The sequence below is a fragment of the Protobothrops mucrosquamatus genome, unplaced genomic scaffold (assembly GCF_001527695.2).
Source record: "Protobothrops mucrosquamatus isolate PMUCROS unplaced genomic scaffold, P.Mucros_1.0 scaffold1524, whole genome shotgun sequence".
Lineage (NCBI taxonomy): Eukaryota > Metazoa > Chordata > Lepidosauria > Squamata > Viperidae > Protobothrops > Protobothrops mucrosquamatus.
In genome coordinates this window covers 424,188-444,872 of record NW_015387696.1, presented here as the reverse complement: position 1 = coordinate 444,872, position 20,685 = coordinate 424,188, and the positions used below count along the sequence as shown (strand labels likewise).

General features: G+C 42.8%; 1 protein-coding gene across 1 annotated transcript in view; it reads right to left on the bottom strand.

The window, feature by feature from the left end:
* Positions 1–20,685, bottom strand: part of LOC107293182 (calcium/calmodulin-dependent protein kinase type II subunit gamma) — a gene marked incomplete at its 3' end in the record, with an annotated part of 164,650 nt that overhangs the window by 81,974 nt on the left and 61,991 nt on the right. The window contains 2 exon segments of the mRNA XM_015822325.1: positions 18,017–18,076; positions 19,737–19,872. Of these exon segments, the coding sequence (XP_015677811.1) occupies positions 18,017–18,076; positions 19,737–19,872 (196 nt within the window).

The following is a 20,685-nucleotide window of genomic DNA, read 5'->3' as shown; positions in this document are numbered from 1 at the left end:
AGGAATATGAGTGATATAAGGTTTAGAGCTTCTTGTAAAGCAACACAAATGTAGACAATCATTAGATGGCAGCAGAGAACTACAGAAAACAGTAACTCTTTGCTGGCATCTAGGACAGGTGTCCCCAACCCCGGGTCCTTGGACCAGTACCGGGCCGTGGCATGCCAGCAACCTGTCCATACAAACAAGCAAAGCCCCATCCACGAGATGCAGGCAGCACACAAAATCACGCACCCTCCGATCCGCAGAAAAACCTCTCTCCACAGAACCGGTCCCTGGTGCCCAAAAGGTTGGGGATCTCTCTGATCTAGGGAAGGGCTTTTCAACCTTTTCACCCATTGTACCACTTTTAGGATATGGCAATATCCGAGTACCACCAGTCGCCTAGCAAGGTGTCAAAAACTTGATGACTAAAAAAAAAGGACAAAAAGGTGATAAAGTACAGGTAGTCCTCGACTTACAACAGTTCGCTTAATGACTGTTTGAAGTTACAATGGCACTGAAAAAAGTGCTCCCCAAGCCACAGCCGAGCAAGACACCTGCCTGCCCGGCCGGCCGCGCTCTTCCTCCTGTCCGAGGTTTCCATTGTTGTGAGCATTTCTGTTGAGGATTGGCAGCAGGGGTGGGGTGGGGGTGTTTGGTTTTTATTACCCCAGTCTGCTGGGTGGTTGTAGCAGGTTTTGGTCACTTCACATGATCCTGGGACACTGTGACCGTCATAAATATGAATCAGTTGCCAAGCATCTGAATGTAAATCACAAGACCCTGGAGATGCTGCAACATTCCAGCTGATCGGCGCTTCTTCTGGACTCGGCAGAAGCACCAGGATCAGCGGCGAGCTCCAGCTGGAGCCTGGCGCTGATCCTGGTGCTTCCACTGAGCCCTGACAGCCCCAAAGAAGCGCCGATCAGCTGGAAAGCGACAGTGATCCTGGCGCTTCCGCTGAGCCCTGACAGCCCTGCAGCTCCAGCCGTCTCTCGCTCAGGCTTGTGCGGTGCTGCCACCAGTTCAGCTCATTCGCCTCCCCTGCTACCACTTTTCTAGGATGGTCGCGTACCACCTGCCAGGTGCCAATGTACCACAGGTGGTACCCATACCACTGGTTGAAAAGCCCTGATCTAGGGGACATCCATGTTGTTGAATTTCAGATCAAATTTCAGGTCATCAAGACAAAAGGCAAAAGGCAGGGTCTGCTTTTCAAGGTAAAGATCTACTTAAGAAAAGCAAATGTGTCATGCGTCAATTTCTGAAAGCTCCAAAGAATTATTGGAAGTTTTTAGCCAAGGAAAATTAATTGACAATATTTGCAAAATGTGGTTGGCAGGCATTCAGCAAGCTGTGCATAATTTTCACGAACAACCTTCCCCCTGTGCCTGAAAAGTTTTCGATCAGTCTGTTTTAACATATGCCGGTGAAACATGGACACTGTCCTCACAATTGATAAAAGGCTACAAAGTGGTGCAAAGAGCCATGGAAAGATACATGCTTGGCATCACAAGACAAGATAGAAAGACCTGCACATGGATTAGAGAACAAACAGTACAAGGTATCATCACGAGAGTAAAAGAACTGAAATGGAAATAGTCTGGTCACATAACAAGAACTGATGGCAGGTGATGGTAGTCACAGACTGGATTTCACTTGATAAAAAGCATCCAAAAAAGAGACCTAAAACAAGATGGATCGACAACATCAGCAAGTATTGCGGGCTCAACTGGCAAAAGAAAGCTCAAGACCATACTGGTTGGAAACAGGCCTTCATCCTAAAATAGATAGAAAATGGCTAGAATGATGATTCTAACCAACTTAGCTGGCAACTTTGTCATCCAAAGGTAGAAGAAGGAAGTAGAGGAAAAGCTATACTGGACCTAATTCTTACTAATAGAGAAGAAGTGATAGAGGGTTTTGAAGTCTCCAGAACTTTGGGAGAGAGTGACCACATCATATTGGAATTCAATATAATGCAAATGCAAGCAACAGAATATAATTCAACCAATGTCTTTAAACTTTAAAAGAGCTGATTTTAACAAACTCAGAGAGAGCCTAAGAAAAATTCCATAGATGAAAATCCTAAAAAGGAAAACAACTCAAGAAGCATGGGAAATTCTGAAAAATGCTATCATAAAAGCCCAGGCCAACACAATACCACTGAAAAAGAAAAAACAAGAAACTCAAGAAGAAACACACTGCACAAAGATCTCTCTGATAAACTAAAAGACAAGAAGGATAAGTAAAGAAAGTGAAAAGAGAGACACTGTCAGAACCTATCTTATATTGGGGGGGGGGGGGAGAATCTATTTTATTTCTTTCTATTCCTTGCTAAGGGTTCTGCCATTCTCCTGAAGGGGAGGGGGAAGATGCTTCAGGCTGTTTCTTTGTTTCTCTGTTTCACTACAATGTATCTTTTCCGCTATTCCTGCATACTTGCTCTTTGAACTGTGTCTCCCTTGATGTTACCTTGGGGTGAGAAAGGAATGTGCCTCCGGCCACCTGGCTTATCTCTTGCTACAGAAGGGAAGGTGTGAAGACTCAACAACATCATCGGGAACCTGGGAATGGCCTGTGTTATCAGCCCCTTTCCCACAGCAGACTTAACACCTGAGGATTGGCCCATTCAAATTGACCGGATGAACTATTGGGATGGGGTTTGCTTGGGACTCTTTTAACCTATTGATCTGAGCGGGAAACCCTCAGATCCTATCTATCATGCCTGCTATCAGCTTCTCCTAATAAAGGTTCCTTTTGGAAGAAACTGCTTCCACGAGTCCTGCTTTCTTAGGACGAGGCTGGAAACTGACCAAAGAGAGAAGCAACCTGGAATTAAGGAGAAACTTCCTAACAGTGAGGACAATTAACCAGTGGAACCGCTTGCCTTCAGAAATCCTGGGCGCTCCATCACTGGAGGTTTTTAAGAAGAGACTAGACAGTCACTTGTCTGAGATGGTATAGGTTCTCCTGCTTGAGTGACTAGAAGGCCTCCAAGGTCCCTGCCACCTCTATTCTATTCTAACATGAAATTTAATGTGGAGAAAAACAAGTTTTACACCTAAGTGGGAAAAACCAAAGGTATCAATAGAGATTAGGTGAAACCTGGCTCAAAAAAGTAACTGTGAGTGGGATCTTGGAGTCCTAGTGGACAATTACTTAAAATGAGCCAGCAGTGTGCAGCCGCCGCCAAAAAAGCGAATACAATCCTGGGTTGTATAAACAGAGGCACAGAATCAAGATCACACAAATTATTAGTACCGCTTTATAAAACCGTAGTAAGACCACACCTGGAATACTGCACCCAGTTTTGGTCACCACCTTACAAAAAAGATGTTGAGAGGAGCAACTAAAATGATTTAAGGCCTGGATACAAAAACATATGAAAAACGGTTGCAGGAATTGGGATGGCTAGATTAGAGAAAAGAAGAACTGGGGTGACCTGATAGCAATATTCCAGTATTTGAGGGGTCACCACAAAGAAGAGGGGGTCAACGTATTTTCCAAAGCATCAGAAGGCAGTACAAAAAAAAATGGATGGAAACTAATCAAGGAAAGAAGTAACCAGGAATTAAGGAGAAACTTTCTAACAGTGAAACCAATTAACCAGTGGAACAGCTTGCCTTCAAAAATTGTGGGTGCTTCATCACTGGAGGTTTTTAAGAAGAGCCTGGACAGCCACTTGTCTGAAATAGTATAGGGTCTCCTGCTTGAGCAGGGGGTTGGACTAGAAGACCTCCAAGGTCCCTTCCAGCTCTATTCTGATTGACTGACTATGATGATTCGCCAAATATGGTTTTTACATACTTCTGGTTTGATGGAATATTCTGGACAACTAGGGAAGAAGAAAAATGTTGCATTTGTTTTTCTTCTGATACAAAACTATTTTTGGTGAGGTAAACAGTAATTTTCTATTTATCTGTTAGTTCCCATTATTTCCAACTGAAAGTAACCACTTAAATCAGGGACTGCCTTATTTGTATAGCTAAAGCAGCAGCGATTATCAAAGTTAGTCCGAAGGTTTCCCATATATGGTCTGGTTCATTTCTTTACTTAGAGGAATGAGATTAGAAGGAAAGCAATACCATTGCTTGTACTGTATCCTCTCCAAGCCTATATTAATTTGGGGAAGAGAGAAGATCTAGTCTGAGGTAACTGCAGAGCTGCAGCCGAGTTTCTGAACTGCTACAACCCATCATTCTGAGATGTTCATAGCTGATGCGACACGTGCCACAAAGACAAATTTAAGGAACAAAATCTTAACAGAAGCTTCACCAATACTTGAATGGGATGTAGGGTTCATCAAGATTTCAGAAGGCATGACAGTAAAGTTGTTGTTGTTGTTAGTTGCGAAGTCGTGTCCGACCCATCGCGATCCCATGGACAACGTTCCTCCAGGTCTTCCTGTCCTCTACCATCTTCTGGAGTCCATTTAAGCTCATGCCTACTGCTTTAGTGACTCCATCCAGCCACCTCATTCTCTGTCNTCCCCTTCTTCTATTGCCCTCAATCTTTCCCAGCATTAGGCTCTTCTCCAGTGAGTCCTTCCTTCTCATTAGGTGGCCAAAGTACTTGAGTTTCAACTTCAGGATCTGGCCTTCTAAAGAGCAGTCGGGGTTGATCTCCTCTAGGACTGACCGGTTTGATCGCCTTGCAGTCCAGGGGACTTGCAGGAGTCTTCTCCAGCCCCATAGTTCAAAGGCCTCAATTCTTTGGCGCTCAGCCTTTCTTATGGTCCAACTTTCACATCCATACATTGCAACTGGGAAAACCATGGCCTTGACTATACGTACTTTTGTTGGCAGGGTGATGTCTCTGCTTTTTAGTATACTGTCTAGATTTGCAGTAAAGTACAAACAGTCAAACTATTCTCAGAAGTAATGGGCCTCTTGCTACTCATTATTAGGCTTTGGTGAAGAGAGTATAACATGGTTTTGCCTAATCTTAGGCTCTTTGATTCTGGCCTTGACAACTTTAGCAACCATACTAAACTTTAGTTAGAGAATCTGTGAACAATAGTCAGGCTGCCTACTTAATCTTCAGATGCAGATCGGAGGCTACTCAGGAAGCAGAATGAAGGACTTTAGAGTTGTCCAGTCACCTGACCACAAATCTAAACCAGTAATATTAATAAGTGGGTATGGGTTTTGAAATCCAAACCCTCTAGAGCAGTGTTTCTCAACCTTGACAATTTTAAGGCATGTGGACTTCAACTCCCAGAATTCCACAGCCAGCATTGCTGGCTGTGGAATTCTGGGAGTTGAAGTCCACATGTCTTAAAATTGTCAAGGTTGAGAAACACTGCTCTAGAGATCCTCAAGTTGCCTATTTCAAGAATAAAGTTGACTTAACTAGGTTATCATGCAGTAATTAACATGCTTTTCACAAGATTCCAATCCAGAACCTAGTTTACTAAGAGAAGCTGATTGCAGCTAGAATAATTTCCTCTTTGCTAACATTCCAAACATGTGGATAGTTTCATCTGAACTTCTAACTGATGAACTGATTTAACGAAGCTGGGTGTGCTTTTGTTTTGTTTTATTGCATTATTTTATATTTATTCATTTATATTTATACCATATCGATGGTAAATAGAATAAATTCTTACTCAAAATCCCAATCCCGCGTAATTTTAGGAAAAATGTACCACAGCATATGCTCTTATTTTTAATTACATTCAGTATTAGCACATACACATACTGAGGGTATAGTAAGCTGCCTTAAGGAGAGATTAAACTGGGAAGACAGAGCTTGATCTTCACACAGACATAAAACGGGCTAAATGCTTAATGATGCACATTCAACCCAACTTAACTGCATAATTGTGCAATTAAATTTTATACCTTTTTGAACATTAAAACTTGTGATACCTAGAAAATAAAGCAATCTGAGTGTGGTGTTTGCTTTAACAGAGGTTAAAAGTGCTGATCTGTTTAATTACACAAATTATCTCAGACAAAACTGAAAAGAAATTCCATCCTGCATTCACATAATCCAGAACTATTACCACCATTATTTTCACATTTCATGAATCAAGGACAAGGCAAAGATTTTTCTTCTGTGTCCATTTATACATGTACCCCATGCCAACTTAAGTTAATGGAAAAATTATTTCTTTGTTCCCCTGCACCAGGGGTAGGCCACCTTGGCTCTTTTATGACTCGTGGACTTCAACTCCCAGAATTCCTGAGCCAGCCATGCTGAGGGGAAAGGGAGAGCTTTCCATGCTGAGCCATGCTGGCTGAGGAATTCTGGGAGTTGAAGTCCACGAGTCATAAAAGAGCCAAGGTGGCCTACCCCTGCCCTACACACACACACACACACACAGACTTCCTTGGCAATGCTGAAACAGACACAGATGATTTGAAGGATACTAAAAAAGCTAAAGGCCATGGAAATGTTGTTTACACAAATGTAAAACTTTCAAGGAACAGCTATCAGCAAGGAACAGAAATATAGTCACACTGTGCCTCCCATGACAATCTCAGTCTCAGAGTGGGTGCTATCCAGCATTAAAAGGGGAAAAGAAGAATGGAAAAGAAGGACCCACATTTCATCGCCTGCCATCAGCCTCACAGTGGAGATAAAGCAAGGGAAAGAAATAAAAAATAATCAGACTCCAAAAAGAACGTCCATCTGTGCTATTCATCTGAGCTTTCTCCCTCACTACAGCCTGACAGAATCTACTTACTTATAATAATAATAATAATAATAATAATAATAATAATAATAATAATAATAAAGTTGGAAGGGACCTTGGAGGTCATCTAGTCCAACCCCCTGCTCAGGCAGGAAACCCTATACCATTTCAGACAAATGGCTGTCCAATCTCTTCTTAAAAACTTCCAGTGTTGGAGCATTCACCGCTTCTGGAGGCAGGTTGTTCCACTGGTCAATTGTTCTCACTGTCAGGAAGTTTCTCCTTAGTTCTAGGTTGCTTCTCTCTTTGGTTAGTTTCCACCCGTTGCTTCTTGTCCTGCCTTCAGGTGCTTTGGAGAATAGCTTGACTCCCTCTTCTTTGGGGCAGCCCCTGAGATATTGGAACACTGCTATCATGTCTCCCCTCGTCCTTCTCTTCGTTAAACTAGGCATACCCAATTCCAGCAGCCGTTCCTTATATGTTTTAGCCTCCAGTCCCCTAATCATCTTTGTTGCTCTTCTCTGTACTCTTTCTAGAGTCTCAGCATCTTTTTTACATCGTGGTGACCAAAACTGGATGCAGTATTCCAAGTGTGGCCTTATCAAGGCATTGTAAAGTGGTATTAACACTTCACGTGATCTTGATTCTATCCCTCTGTCAATGTAGCCTAGCACTGTGTTGGCCTTTTTGGCAGCTGCAGCACACAGCTGGCTCATATTTAGGTGATTCTCCACTAGGACTCCGAGGTTCCTCTCACAGTTACTACTATTGAGCAAGGTACCCCCTATACTATACCTGTGCATTTGGCTTTTCTTGCCTAAATGTAGAACCTTGCTTTTTTCACCATTGAATTTCATTTTGTTAGATAGCGCCCAGTGTTCAAGTCTGTCCAGATCCTTCTGTATCTTAAGCCTGTCTTCTGGAGTGTTGGCTATTCCTGCCAGCTTGGTGTCGTCTGCTTAAAAACATACCTGAGAGATACTTGGCATTAAAAGTTATCTAATTTCTAAAAAAAAGGGGAAATGGCAAACCTATCCCAAGCAACTTCTTTTGGTCTCCCTAACCATTCATTCTGCAGTGCAATCAGCTGTTTAGAAAAAGTTTTGCAGAGCGGGCCTTGGGTAATCACTATGAAGGGAAGAGAAAAGGGACAACTATTTTGCCCTACAAATGCCTGGAACCATGACAACCCAGCCTTCTTTTCAGCAGCTGTGGGACTCTTCAAGGGCACTGCTATTCAAGGCAGGAACTGGGAAAGCATCAAGCAGTGTTTGTTACAAAGAGAAATTAAAGAGACGGTCTTTATGCCTTCCGTGAGATTGCTGGTTCACACAGGAAAAACTGAATGCCGCATGGAGAAGGCAGGATGCAGAGAGGCTGGCTTAGCAGAGAGCCTGCGCAAGCTGTGTGATGGAGAAGCTGAAGAGAGATAACTGAAGAACGATTAGAATTCTATTTTTTCAAGTTATTCTTAAAGTAATCCGTTCCTGGCTTCATTTTGAATGCAACTTAAAAATAATTCTCTGCAAATTTCAAGATTTGTTGTTGTTAGTTGCGAAGTCGTGTCCGACCCACCGCGACCCCATGGACAACGTTCCTCCAGGCCTTCCTGTCCTCTGCCATCTTCTGGAGTCCATTTAAGCTCACGCCTACTGCTTCAGTGACTCCATCCAGCCACCTCATTCTCTGTCGTCCCGGTCTTCTATTGCCCTCCATCTTTCCCAGCATTAGGCCCTTCTCCAATGAGTCCTTTCTTCTCATTAGGTGGCCAAAGTACTTGAGTTTCCACTTCAGGATCTGGCCTTCTAAAGAGCAGTCAGGGTTGATCTCCTCTAGGACTGACCGGTTTGATTGCCTTGCAGTCCAGGGGACTCGCAGGAGTCTTCTCCAGCATCATAGTTCAAAGGCCTCAATTTTTTGGCGCTCAGCCTTTCTTATGGTCCAACTTTCACAGGTCATACATTGCAACTGGGAAAACCATGGCCTTGTGAATTTCTCTTCTAATGTATATTCTGAACCAGAGTTACAATCTGGCTGCATGGCCCACTTGTTCATTGAAAGCAGGCGCTGTACTTGATGTAAGAACTTTAGGTCACAAAGCCAGCTGCTTCTGATCCACTCTAAACAATGCTCTTCAGTCAACTCTACCAAATTTGAAAAACGACAAAGTTCCGTGGTAAAACACATGCTTTACTTATAAAAAAAAAAGGCCCTAGTTTTAGTCCTGAGTACCTTTTATCCTTCGTACAACAACAGCAAAACCCCTGGAGAGCCTCTGCCAATATAAAGAAGCTGTTTACACTATTCAGCCTACAGCTATAAGCCTACAGGCAGACTTGCATGAGGACGATCGAATCTGGACAGAAACACATTGTCTTTTCATCCAAACTCAAATTCGGATGGCACTGATTTGGATACCTTGGAATTTGTGACCACCTTTTTGTGGGCCTACAATATTTTATTTTTTCCCCAAAAAAACAAAACACATGTCATATACAAGCGCTAAAACCAGAAAAATGGAGTGAAACTACTTCTTCTTCTTCTTGTGCCATATCCGTTATTGGACGTTGGCGATCATGTTGGCGATCCTGTTTTTATCAGCAACCGCACGAAAAAGTGCTGCTGAGTTTTGTCCAAACCGGTCCCTTAGATTTTGAAGCCACGATGTTCTTCTTCTGCCTGGACCTCATTTGCCTTCAATCTTTCCCTGGAGGATTAAATGGAGTATGCCGTATTTTTCTGGGTGTCGCATCACACGTCCGAAATATTCTAATTTTCGTTTTTTAATTGTTTTGATGATTTCCCTTGGCTTTCCCAGGCGGCTTATCACCTCCAAATCACCTCCAAATTAACCATTATTATCAACATTTCAAATACACAAACATTGTGTGGTTTGCTAACAATGTACCCCCTTTTGCACTACGATGCTAAAGAATCAATCCATAAAAAATCCTAAGGCACTGAATATTATCAGCTTGGGTTTTTTTATACCAATAAAATTAAATATTCAATAAAAATCATACCCATAGGTAATACTTCTGATCAACTTCCCCTCATGAAGTTGAGCTCAGCTAACTCTTCCATGCCATGCTACATTAATGGTTGAGTCAATGCTCCGCCATATTCTGCAGTAAATGAGCTATGACTTGAAGGCAACAATTAGGAAAAAAGTTGTTCTATGTTAAGCTAATAGAAAATTAATATGGGGAATAGTTTCTCTCTTTTTGAATATTCCTACATCATAAAGACTGCGATCCAAAACTTTTTTAATGGATGAACATGACCGTCACATATGAAAATATGTATCAAGCTGGCTGCAATTCCAAGTCCACAATTAAAAAAGAATAGATTTCACAATTTGACAAGAGTTAACGTAAGAAGGCATTCCAAGATGGGGTGTAACAAACTCCATTACTAAATGCAATTTGTATACTTAGGAATGTGTATACATTTGTATACATAGATAAAAAGCCACATATAATTGATCCATCAGTGCAACCTAAGCTGAACTTTCCTTTGTGGCAAAATCAAAGGAATTGGGTGTGATATTGTCACTCTTGTAGAAGAAGCCAAGGAATTGTTGTTTATGTGTGAATAAATAAGCATGCAAATAAAGGAAGGAAGGAAGGAAGGAAGGAAGGAAGGAAGGAAGGAAGGAAGGAAGGAAGGAAGGAAGGAAGGAAGGAAGGAAGGAAGGAAGGAAGGAAGGAAGGAAGGAAGGAAGGAAGATAAACAGGTGAAGTTTAGATGGCATAAAAAGGAATACAACTGTTCCCAAATGGAATAGCACTGTAGAGGGGCAAAGGTTTTCGGATGGTATCAAGTTATTTATTTGATTATATCCTGCCTTTATTTTGTACCACTCAAGGTGTTGTACATAATGCTCCCTCCTTTATTTTCCCCACAACAGGAGTAACTCTGTTGAAATGGGTTAGGCTGAAAAAGAACGACTTGAAAATCTTCTTCAACCTGGAGCCCTGCAACACATTTGCCAAGTTGTATAACTGTCCCTCCTGACTGGGCAGTGCCTTTATTTCCAGATGGCCAACCAGCAATCCAAGTAGGAAGAATTTGTGGGAAACTGTGGTGGGGGGAATTAGAGGTCAGTTTAACTTAGGCAAGACTCAGCCTAAAAAAGGGCAAAAGTTGCTTAAAGTCAACCCTTAATAAGAAAGTCAACTCTACATACAGTAGTGGCCAAAATTGTGGAAACCTTTTGGGAAAAGTGTATTTTTCAGGTTTGATGGCTAATAACACCACTTTTTTTGAGGAGTAGTACCATAAAATTATATATCAATGGAAAGATAATTTAATCAAGAACATAATGCAACATAGTTTGTTCAATTATCTGTACTGTATTCTATGAAAAGTTATAGCCAAATAACCAGAAAAAGGAAGCACAACTTGCTTAGATTGATCTCAGGTAGCTTTCCTTCATCCGATTGTAGCCAATGAGCATGAGCGTTTAGAGAGCCAATCGGGTGTCATCTTGTTTTGGCCATGAGCCAATCAGATCACAGTAGGATTCAGTTCTTGATGTCATGTATTGAAGCTGAGAAGAGGACATTTATCAGTGTGTTATGTGATCGCTATCAAGTTGGTTGGGGTTTTTTTGTGTTCTTTCATTTAGTGAGCTTGTAAAACGTAATAAAATTAAAGTCATGGTGCAAAGAGTTGACTGGTCGCCCAGAAAGTGATGTAAAATAGTATTATGAAGTGAACAAGGCTACAATTATAAAGAAATGAGAAGAAAAATGGGTGGAAACTTAATCAAAGGTGGCATTTCTACTGTACACTTTTCCCAAAAGGTTTCCACAATTTTGCCCACTACTGTATATGCTTTTCAGCCCATGAAGACATAAAAACAACCACTGTTCTGCATCCAAACTTATTTCCCTACTTGAGGAGATCCTTCATGTTCTCTGAGCTTGTTTTCTTGCAGATGTTTCACTACCCAATCTAGGCAACGTCAACACTGTATTGCTGATGTTGCCTAGTTTAGGTAATGAAATGTTTACAAGAAAACAACCAAGATCAGAGAACACTAAGGACCCTCATTTCAACCCTGAGCTACAAATAAATATTCTCCTTTACTGATTTCCCTACTTACTTCAATATGTAGAGCCCCGGATCCATGCTACCTTATTCATCTAATGAAGAAGGTGAGGAAGGAAAAAGAGAAGAGTAGAATAAGCTTGGAATAGTCTTCTGTGCAAAGATTACTAATCAGAATCTCTGCTCCTATTTCATGACTGATAATGAGCTGCCTTTTCTGTTAGCAAATGCCAACATGCAGGGAGTTAATGCTTCTAATTAATTTTGCCACATACCCTTGTGTAATTCATACCAAACAGCCTTTATTGCGGTTATTTTTAGCAAATTTTATTTGTTTTAATTATAGGTTGCATCTATCCTGGAGTATAGTCATACTGCACTCCCACTGAAGTCAATGAGATAAGTTAGTCATGACCTATCTGCACTTGATAATGTTGCCTTTTCATCCTATGTTGCTTTACATGGGCCAAGCAAATAAAATAATTTCCAGCAATTCTCCATATCAAAACTAGGGAGAAACCAGCCAAGCCAAGCCAAATCATTGTTTACTAAGGGCAAGACCGAAGCATGGTAACATCATTTAATGTATATATTTTAGACACCCAGCCCAGCCTGCTCAAGGCATCCTTATTGTTGTACGCCTCCAGGGCGTTGTCAACTCACCAGCTGCACCAGAAAGTCAGAAAAATACTTATTAAGCAGATCCCATGTGCCCAGCACCTCTTTGGAAGAGATCCTGGAACCCCAAGAAGCAGGAGATTCTCCAACAATTGCACAGATCCTCAAGAGAAACATTTCTGGACTGGCCTTCTCCTCTGTCCAGCTGCTGGGAATAGGCAAAATCAGCTGTCTAATGTAGAAAGGTTCATATGTGAAACCAAGGACCCTCGTGGATAATTGTCTACCTGCCACCGAAGGCCCTCTTGATGAATAAGAGCAGTTTTCCAGTCAGCTGCACCTGAACTTTTGGTGAGTCTCCAAGAGCTCAGAAATAGCATCTTCCAAAACGCTGTCCAGGTTGCTGGAATTCTACTTCTGAATTCTAAGTCAGGGCTTTTCAACCTTTTCACCCATTGTACCACTTTTAGGATATGGCAGTATCCGAGTACCACCAGTCGCCTAGCAAGGTGTCAAAAACTTGATGACTTCCCCCCCCCCAAAAAAGGAAAAAAGTGATGAAGTACAGGTTGTCCTCGACTTACAACAGTTCGCTTAGTGACTGTTCGAAGTTACAATGGCACTGAAAAAAGTGCCCCCCAAGCCACAGCCGAGCAAGACACCTGCCTGCCCGCCCGGCGGCGCTCTTCCTCCTGTCCGAGGTTTTCATTGTTGTGAGCATTTCTGTTGAGGATTGGCAGCGGGGGTGGGGTGGGGGGGTGTTTGGTTTTTATTCCCCCCATCTGCTGGGTGGCTGCAGCAGGTTTTGGTTACTTCACATGACTCTCGGACACTGTGACCGTCATATGCCAAGCATCTGAATGTAAACCATAAGACCCTAGAGATTCTGCAACATTCCAGCTGATCGGCGCTTCTTCTGGGCTCAGCAGAAGCGCCAGGATCAGCGGTGAGCTCCAGCTGGAGCCTGGCGCTGATCCTGGCGCTTCCACTGAGCCCTGATAGCCCCGAAGAAGCGCTGATCCTGGCGCTTCCGCTGAGCCCTGACAGCCCTGGAGCTCCAGCCATCTCTCGCTCAGGCTTGTGCAGTGCTGCAACCAGTTCAGCTCATTCCCCCCCCCCCCCGCTACCACTTTTCTAGGATGGTCGCATACCACCTGCCAGGTGCCAATGTACCACAAGTGGTACCCATACCACTGGTTGAAAAGCCTTGTTCTAAGTAATTTCTGATACTAGTCACCACCTTTTTCTACACCTGCTTTCCATGGGCAGCTCCTGTTGGCAAGAGAACACAGTGCAACGTATTTGAACACTGGGAAAATAAGATGATGTTTTGAAGAAGACTAAAGATCCAGGAGCCGAACAAAAGCTATTGCTTTAAGTGACTGCCCTGTTTTTCTGTCCAAACTACAAATTAGGAATCTGAACTATAATGAGAAGGATGTGAGAGTGAATGGGGGACTCCATAGCTTTTCAAGGATAAATAACAGTTCTCCGGCTGTTTGCCAAAGTTAATGATTTCACTGGGACAAACCTATTCTTCCTCTTCCTTGGTTAAAATGGAAACCATCACCATGATTTGACTACATGTTTTCATTAGTACTTTGTTATAGCCTTCCAACAGGTTATTATCAGGTTCCCTGTTCCTCTAAAGGAAAGAGAATAAGTCTGTTGCGCAGGATGAAAAGCACGGAAATAGAGAACTAGTTGGAAATGTATTCTGACAAGAGACAAAGGAATCTCAATAAATACATTTTACCAGTTCTTCTGATTCAGAAGCTATTGGTCCAAGAATTAGGAAGCTGGTAACTTAGATCAAGGCTTTTCAACCAGTGGTACGGGTACCACCTGTGGTACATTGGCACCTGGCAGGTGGTACGCGACCATCCTAGAAAAGTGGTAGCAGGGGAGGGGAATGAGCTGAACCGGTGGCAGCACCGCACAAGCCTGAGCGAGAGATGGCTGGAGCTGCAGGGTTATCAGGGCTCAGCGGAAGCGCCAGGATCAGCGCCAGGATCCAGCTGGAGCTCAGCGCTGATCCTGGCGCTTCTGCTGAGCCCAGAAGAAGCGCCGATCAGCTGGAATGTTGCAGCATCCCCAGTGTCTTGTGATTTACATTCAGATGCTTGGCAACTGATTCATATTTGACGGTCACAGTGTCCCAGGGTCATGTGAAGTGACCAAAACCTGCTGCAACCACCCAGCAGATGGGGGGAATAAAAACAAAACACCCCCCCACCCCACCCCCGCTGCCAATCCTCAACAGAAATGCTCACAACAATGGAAACCTCGGACAGGAGGAAGAGCGCCGCCAGGCAGGCAGGCAGGTGTCTTGCTTGGCTGTGCCTTGGGGGACACTTTTTTCAGTGCCATTGTAACTTCGAACAGTCACTAAGCGAACTGTTGTAAATCGAGAACTACCTGTACTTCATCAGTTTTTTCCTTTTGGGGGGGGGGGGTCATCAAGTTTTTGACACCTTGCTAGGCGACTGGCGGTACTCGGATACTGCCATATCCTAAAAGTGGTACAATGGGTGAAAAGGTTGAAAAGCCCTGATTTAGATGCCTGCTTAAAAGCATTTTGATCTGAATGCAGTCTTTAATTTTTCAGGGACAAGAACTGGAAAATGGAAACAAAGAATAATCTAAGAGTTCTGGGAAAGCAAGTCATATCAAACAGCAAGTCTCTGTTAAAAAGAATTGCACTAAATATCCATAGTTCTGAGCCCCAAAGTTGGTTCACTAAAGCAAGCCTTTACAATGTAGAATCCTTGGATAGGAATAACGTTTAACAGACATAACAAATCTGACAGACTGTCCAGCTTGCAAAGCTGTACATGTCAGCAACATATTTGCAAAATTACAGATAATAGGGAATTCTTTTCTAGCCTTCCACGTTCTTGTGCAACTGCACATTTTATTTGGAAAGGAATTTGAGGTGACTTATAAAATAATGCAGTTAAGATTGGAGTAGGCAATTTGTAGTCCTCATGTAGTCTAATTCCAAAATTCTTTGGTAAGAAGTAAGTTCTAATTTCTAATAAGTGTTTTCTATGGTCTGCTATCTGTTGAAGTGAGGACAAAAATGGGCAAAGACAACGGTTTGTATTACCACACTTTGCTTCAGCTCCATGTACTGAACAGCTACCAACAACTCCTTAGCGCAGGGGTAGGCAACCTTGGCTCTTTTATGACTCGTGGACTTCAACTCCCAGAATTCCTGAGCCATCTTAGGGTATTTTTTTTCTTTCGCAGAAGAGATAGAGACAGGCAAGCTGGGAAATTATCCTCAATCCTACTGGCGGGTCAAACATTGGTAAGTACATTTGTATGTTACATTTCCCAGAACTCTGACAACTGTCTGCCCTGTATGCCAGAGACGACAGAAGGACAGGGAGGCAAAGTATCAGAGAGTTGAAAGGGGCATTCAAGATCTTCTAGTCCAGTGGTTCTCAACCTTTTTAATGCTGCGACCCCAACTGGTCGTAAGTCGAGGACTAAACCGGTCGTAAGTCGAGGACTAAACCGGTCATAAGTCGAGGACTAAACCGGTCATAAGTCAAGGACTACCCAACCGGTCGTAAGTCAAGGACTTTCCCTGCCCGGGAGCGCTGCGCATGCGTGGTTCCGCCCCCTGCGCCGGCCGAGGCGTAGCTGGCAAGCGGCAGAGACGGAGCAGGCCGACCACCAGCTGGCCCAGCCCAAGGGAGGTAAGGCACCCGCCGGAAAATGGGGGAAAAATGGCGGACAAAAAAAATGGCGGACAAAGAAAATGGCGGACAGCTTTGCTTGGCGACCCCCATGAAATGGTCGATCGACCCCAAAGGGGGTCCCGACCCACAGGTTGAGAACCACTGTTCTAGTCCAACCTCCTACTCAGAGCAGGAATCCTCATACTATCCCACGCAACTGACTGTGTAACCTTTGTTTGCTCTGTTCTGATGTAGCTGAAATAGCAAGACACAGAACCAGGTTAAGAACATAAAAGGAAGAATCATAGAAAGTCCTTGGTATTTTCTGTTCAAGCTGACCCTGTTTAGCTGCAATCTAGAGGGTAAGCAGCTACGTTCTTTTACAAACACACCAATCTTAAGTTTATGGCGATTCTGCCCCATTTCTAAGTATGTGGAGAATTCTTTTGGACATTTCGAAATTTATTTCTGAACTAGATCCCAATGTGCCCTGTGCAACATTTTTGAAATCTTATTTCAACAGAACGTAGAAAGAAACTATTGCTAAATTAGGTGGGATAAGGAGAGCAAATACACCAAATGCTGATTCTCTGATGTTGGACATTGCAAACAAATTCTTGCAGTAAAAGAGAAATGGAAAACCAGTGGGCAAATAATTAAAATACCATCCTGGAATAATGGCAGTTTTTAGATACTTAAGTTTTTGAAATGCAGAACAGATTCTAGCACAATGGCTGTGGATCTATCAACAGCTCTCAAGCACAACAATAGAGTCAAATCACCACCCAGACAGTAATCTTCCTTTAAAGATCAGACACTGAAAAACAAAAATCATACCACCACCTTATTTCTCTAGTGAGCTTCCATAAAAAATGTTTGTTCTAAGGAAGAGAAGAATGAACTAGAACAGGGGTAGGCAACCTTGACTCTTTTATGACTCGTGGACTTCAACTCCCAGAATTCCTGAGCCAGCCATGCTGAGGGGAAAGGGAGAGGTTTCCAAGCTGAGCCATGCTGGCTCAGGAATTCTGGGAGTTGAAGTCCACCAGTCATAAAAGAGCCAAGGTGGCCTACCCCTGGGCTAAGATCATGGCCACGGACCCCAAAACTTATCTCAAGATTTAAATCACAATATTTCTTCAACCCTTCGCAGACCCTCTGTGATGATGTCGCTCAGCTTGGAAACCTCTCCCTGTCCCCTCAGCATGGCTGGCTCAGGAATTCTGGGAGTTTAAGTCCACGAGTCCTAAAAGAGCCAAGGTTGCCTACCCCTGAACTAGAGGAATGTTTAGTTTGATATAGTAAAGCATTTTTTCTATTATCTAATATACCTTTCATTCTAATGAAAGAACAAGAAAAGGCGAACGAAGTCAGGGACAAGCCAAAGGGACTGTCCAGCAAGATGCACAGAATGTTAAGCAATTATGAGAAGTGACCCAACACTGAAAGAGGATCATTCTGAAGTGGTTTGACCTCAAAACTGGACCCATTTTAAAGTTGGATCCGTTCCAGGAGACTTGGAATAGCCTGGTCTGAGATTGGAAAGGTCCCTTTCAGGGTTAGGACAGAATATTCTGACATGTCTCCCCCCCATGGGACAAGTTGAACTGAGATTCAAGGAGGAACAATGGTGCAGTTCATTTTCTTGGATGAAATTTCTGTCTAGCCCAGGGGTAGGCAACCTCAGCTCTTTTATGACTCGTGGACTTCAACTCCCAGAATTCCTGAGCCAGCAGGGCTCAGCTTGGAAACCTCTCCCTTTTGCCTCAGTATGGCTAGCTCAGGAATTCTGGGAGTTGAAGTCCACGAGTTATAAAAGAGCCAAGGTTGCCTACCCCCGATCTAGCCAGATGACAGACAGAAATGCTTCATACCCAGGTTTTCTGAGGAGTTCCTTCAGCACTAAGTACACAACACACACACCCATTCTAACCAAAAAGGTTGCCGTAGTTCTGGCTCACCACTCTCACGAGAGAAGACTTGGGCAAGTTTCATTTCCTTTGAAGGCCTGTTTTGCAATGACACTTACCAATATTCGGGTGCTTTAATAACCGGCAGATTCGAGCTTCTCGCTCTAGTTTCTGATGATCTGGAAAAAGAAAAGAGGAAAATGTATTAATGACTTCTGCTTTCTGCCTGTGTTCAGAGTTTAAACAAAAATCAGACACCAATTACCAATAACAAAAAGTAGCAGATGCACGACAGTCTCTCCCAGAACCTGCAACCATCCTAAAAAAAAAAAGGCAATCTTTCTATAGAATACTCTATAGGCAAAATATTTCCAAAAGCAAATGATTTATACAATCTTTTTGATTTAAACATGTTCCAGTTTTAGTTTCTTTTTCAGTCTTTAGAGCAGGGGTCCCCAACCCCCGGTCCATGGACCAGTACCGGACCGTGGCATGCCAGCAATCGGGCCGCATAAACAAGCAAAGCTCCATTCACGGGATGCAGGCAGCACACAAAACCACATGCCCTCCGGTCCACGGAAAAACCTTTCTCCACGGAACCGGTCCCTGGTGCCCAAAAGGTTGGGGACCTTTGCTTTTAGACAATATTTCCTGCTTGTTGGCCAGCTTGAATTCTATTAATTCTAGAAGAGAGATTTAAATTCAGGTGGAAAAGAAACGGGGTGGGTGGGGTGACTTCACTTCTAAAGGTTTCTACCCAGGGTTTATTAATTTGCTGGGATTTGAAAATGCTAAGAAAAAAAAAATCAAACAGCTGGGACTTAACTCTCTAAAGGGATGAGAGTCATCTGTAGGCAGATTAGGGAACATTTGCCTTGCTCCCACCATCTACCTTTCCCATGCTCCAGTGCTAAAATACTCCACAGAGTTCGTGTCATCTCCGTTTCATGTCCTTTGTGTGGCAAATGATGGGCAGATGCCAGAGCTTGCCCTTGGAGGCAAAATTATGCTCTTGCGAGATCCATGGACCATATTCTTCTATAGTGTTCTTCTTCAGTAGAGTTCAGGGGTAGACAACCTTGGCTCTTTTATGACTTGTGGACTTCAACTCCCAGAATTCCTGAGCCAGCCATGCTAAGGGGGAAGGGAGAAGTTTCCAAGCTGAGCCATGCTGGCTCAGGAATTCTGGGAGTTGAAGTCCACGAGTCATAAAAGAGCCAAGGTTGCCTACCTCTGGCCTAGGCCTAGGCCGCTTTATGACTCGTGGACTTCAACTCCCAGAATTCCTGAGCCGGCATGGCTCAGCTTGGAAACCTCTCCCTTTTCCCTCAGCGTGGCTGGCTCAGGAATTCTGGGAGTTGAAGTCCACGAGTCATAAAAGAGCCAAGGTTGCCTACCCCTGGTATAGTTATTGTGCCTTCACAACCCAATGTAAAAGTTTGACTTTTGGTAAAGGTTTGACGTCTGTTTTAGTTTCAGATTTAGTATATATGCGGGTCATTTTGTTCTGTAGTCACTAATCTAAATGTGACGCTTTCTACTCCAAAAGCAAATGACCTACCTACAAAAATAGTCCAGCTCAGTTATGGAAACAGCTATTGCCTTCTGCAGCAGTTCACCCTGAACCTGCTATTATGTAATAAGGGAAAAAACATAGCTTATTTTTTAATTCAAATTTAGCTTTGTGCCAACTCATCGCTTTCAGCTTTATGCAGAATCTGCAGTATCCAGATGAAAATAAGTAAAAACCTACCGTGACAACATGCATAACACGCTTGTGGTTTTTAAAGTGTGCTCTCAACAATCCCTTTGGCAACCCTGAGACTGAATAAATTTTACTGGTCGAGCTAGCACTGGAATCTAGATGCACCTCGTTGAAGATACTCATAGAAAAAGTTAGGGGCAATCCCAAATCGATCCAGTTACTGGATTTTACTATGAGGCCTGAAACAGGCTTTGGAAAATTTGGATCAGCCTGAGAAAACAACACAGGAGGAGCCGAACGACACCTTTTCCACCTTCAGGAGTTTGAGCTCACCTCATTAGCTGCCAAAAGTGGCTGGACAGATGAAGTGTTTAAATGGGGAATGAGGAAAGGGAACACAGGTTGGTGGTGGTAATAATAATAATAATAATAATAATAATAATAATAATAATAATAATAATAATAATAATAATAATAATAATAATAATAATAATAATAATAATAATAATAATAATAGGAACTGCTTCCATCCTGCGACGATATCTGTAATACCATCAAACATCCACATCTGCCTATCCCAGGTCCTGGGTAAGGACTCGATACGTAGACAAAATGCCAAATCCAGTCTGAACATCTGACTGACTGTGCGATGATCCATAATAATAATAATAATAATAATAATAATAATAATAATAATAATAATAATAATAATAATAATAATAATAATAATAATAATAATAATAATAATAAAGTTGGAAGGGACCTTGGAGGTAATCAAGTCCAACCCCCTAACTGTCAGGAAATTCCTCCTTAGTTCTAGGTTGCTTCTCTCTTTGGTTAGTTTCCATCCGTTGCTTCTTGTCCTGCCTGCAGGCACCTTGGAAAATAGCTTGACTCCCTCTTCTTTGGGGCAGCCCCTGAGATATTGGAACACTGCTATCATGTCCCCCCTCGTCCTTCTCTTCGTTAAACTAGACATACCCAATTCCAGCAACCGTTCCTTATATGTTTTAGCCTCCAGTCCCCTAATCATCTTTGTTGCTCTTCTCTGTACTCTTTCTAGAGTCTCAACATCTTTTTTAC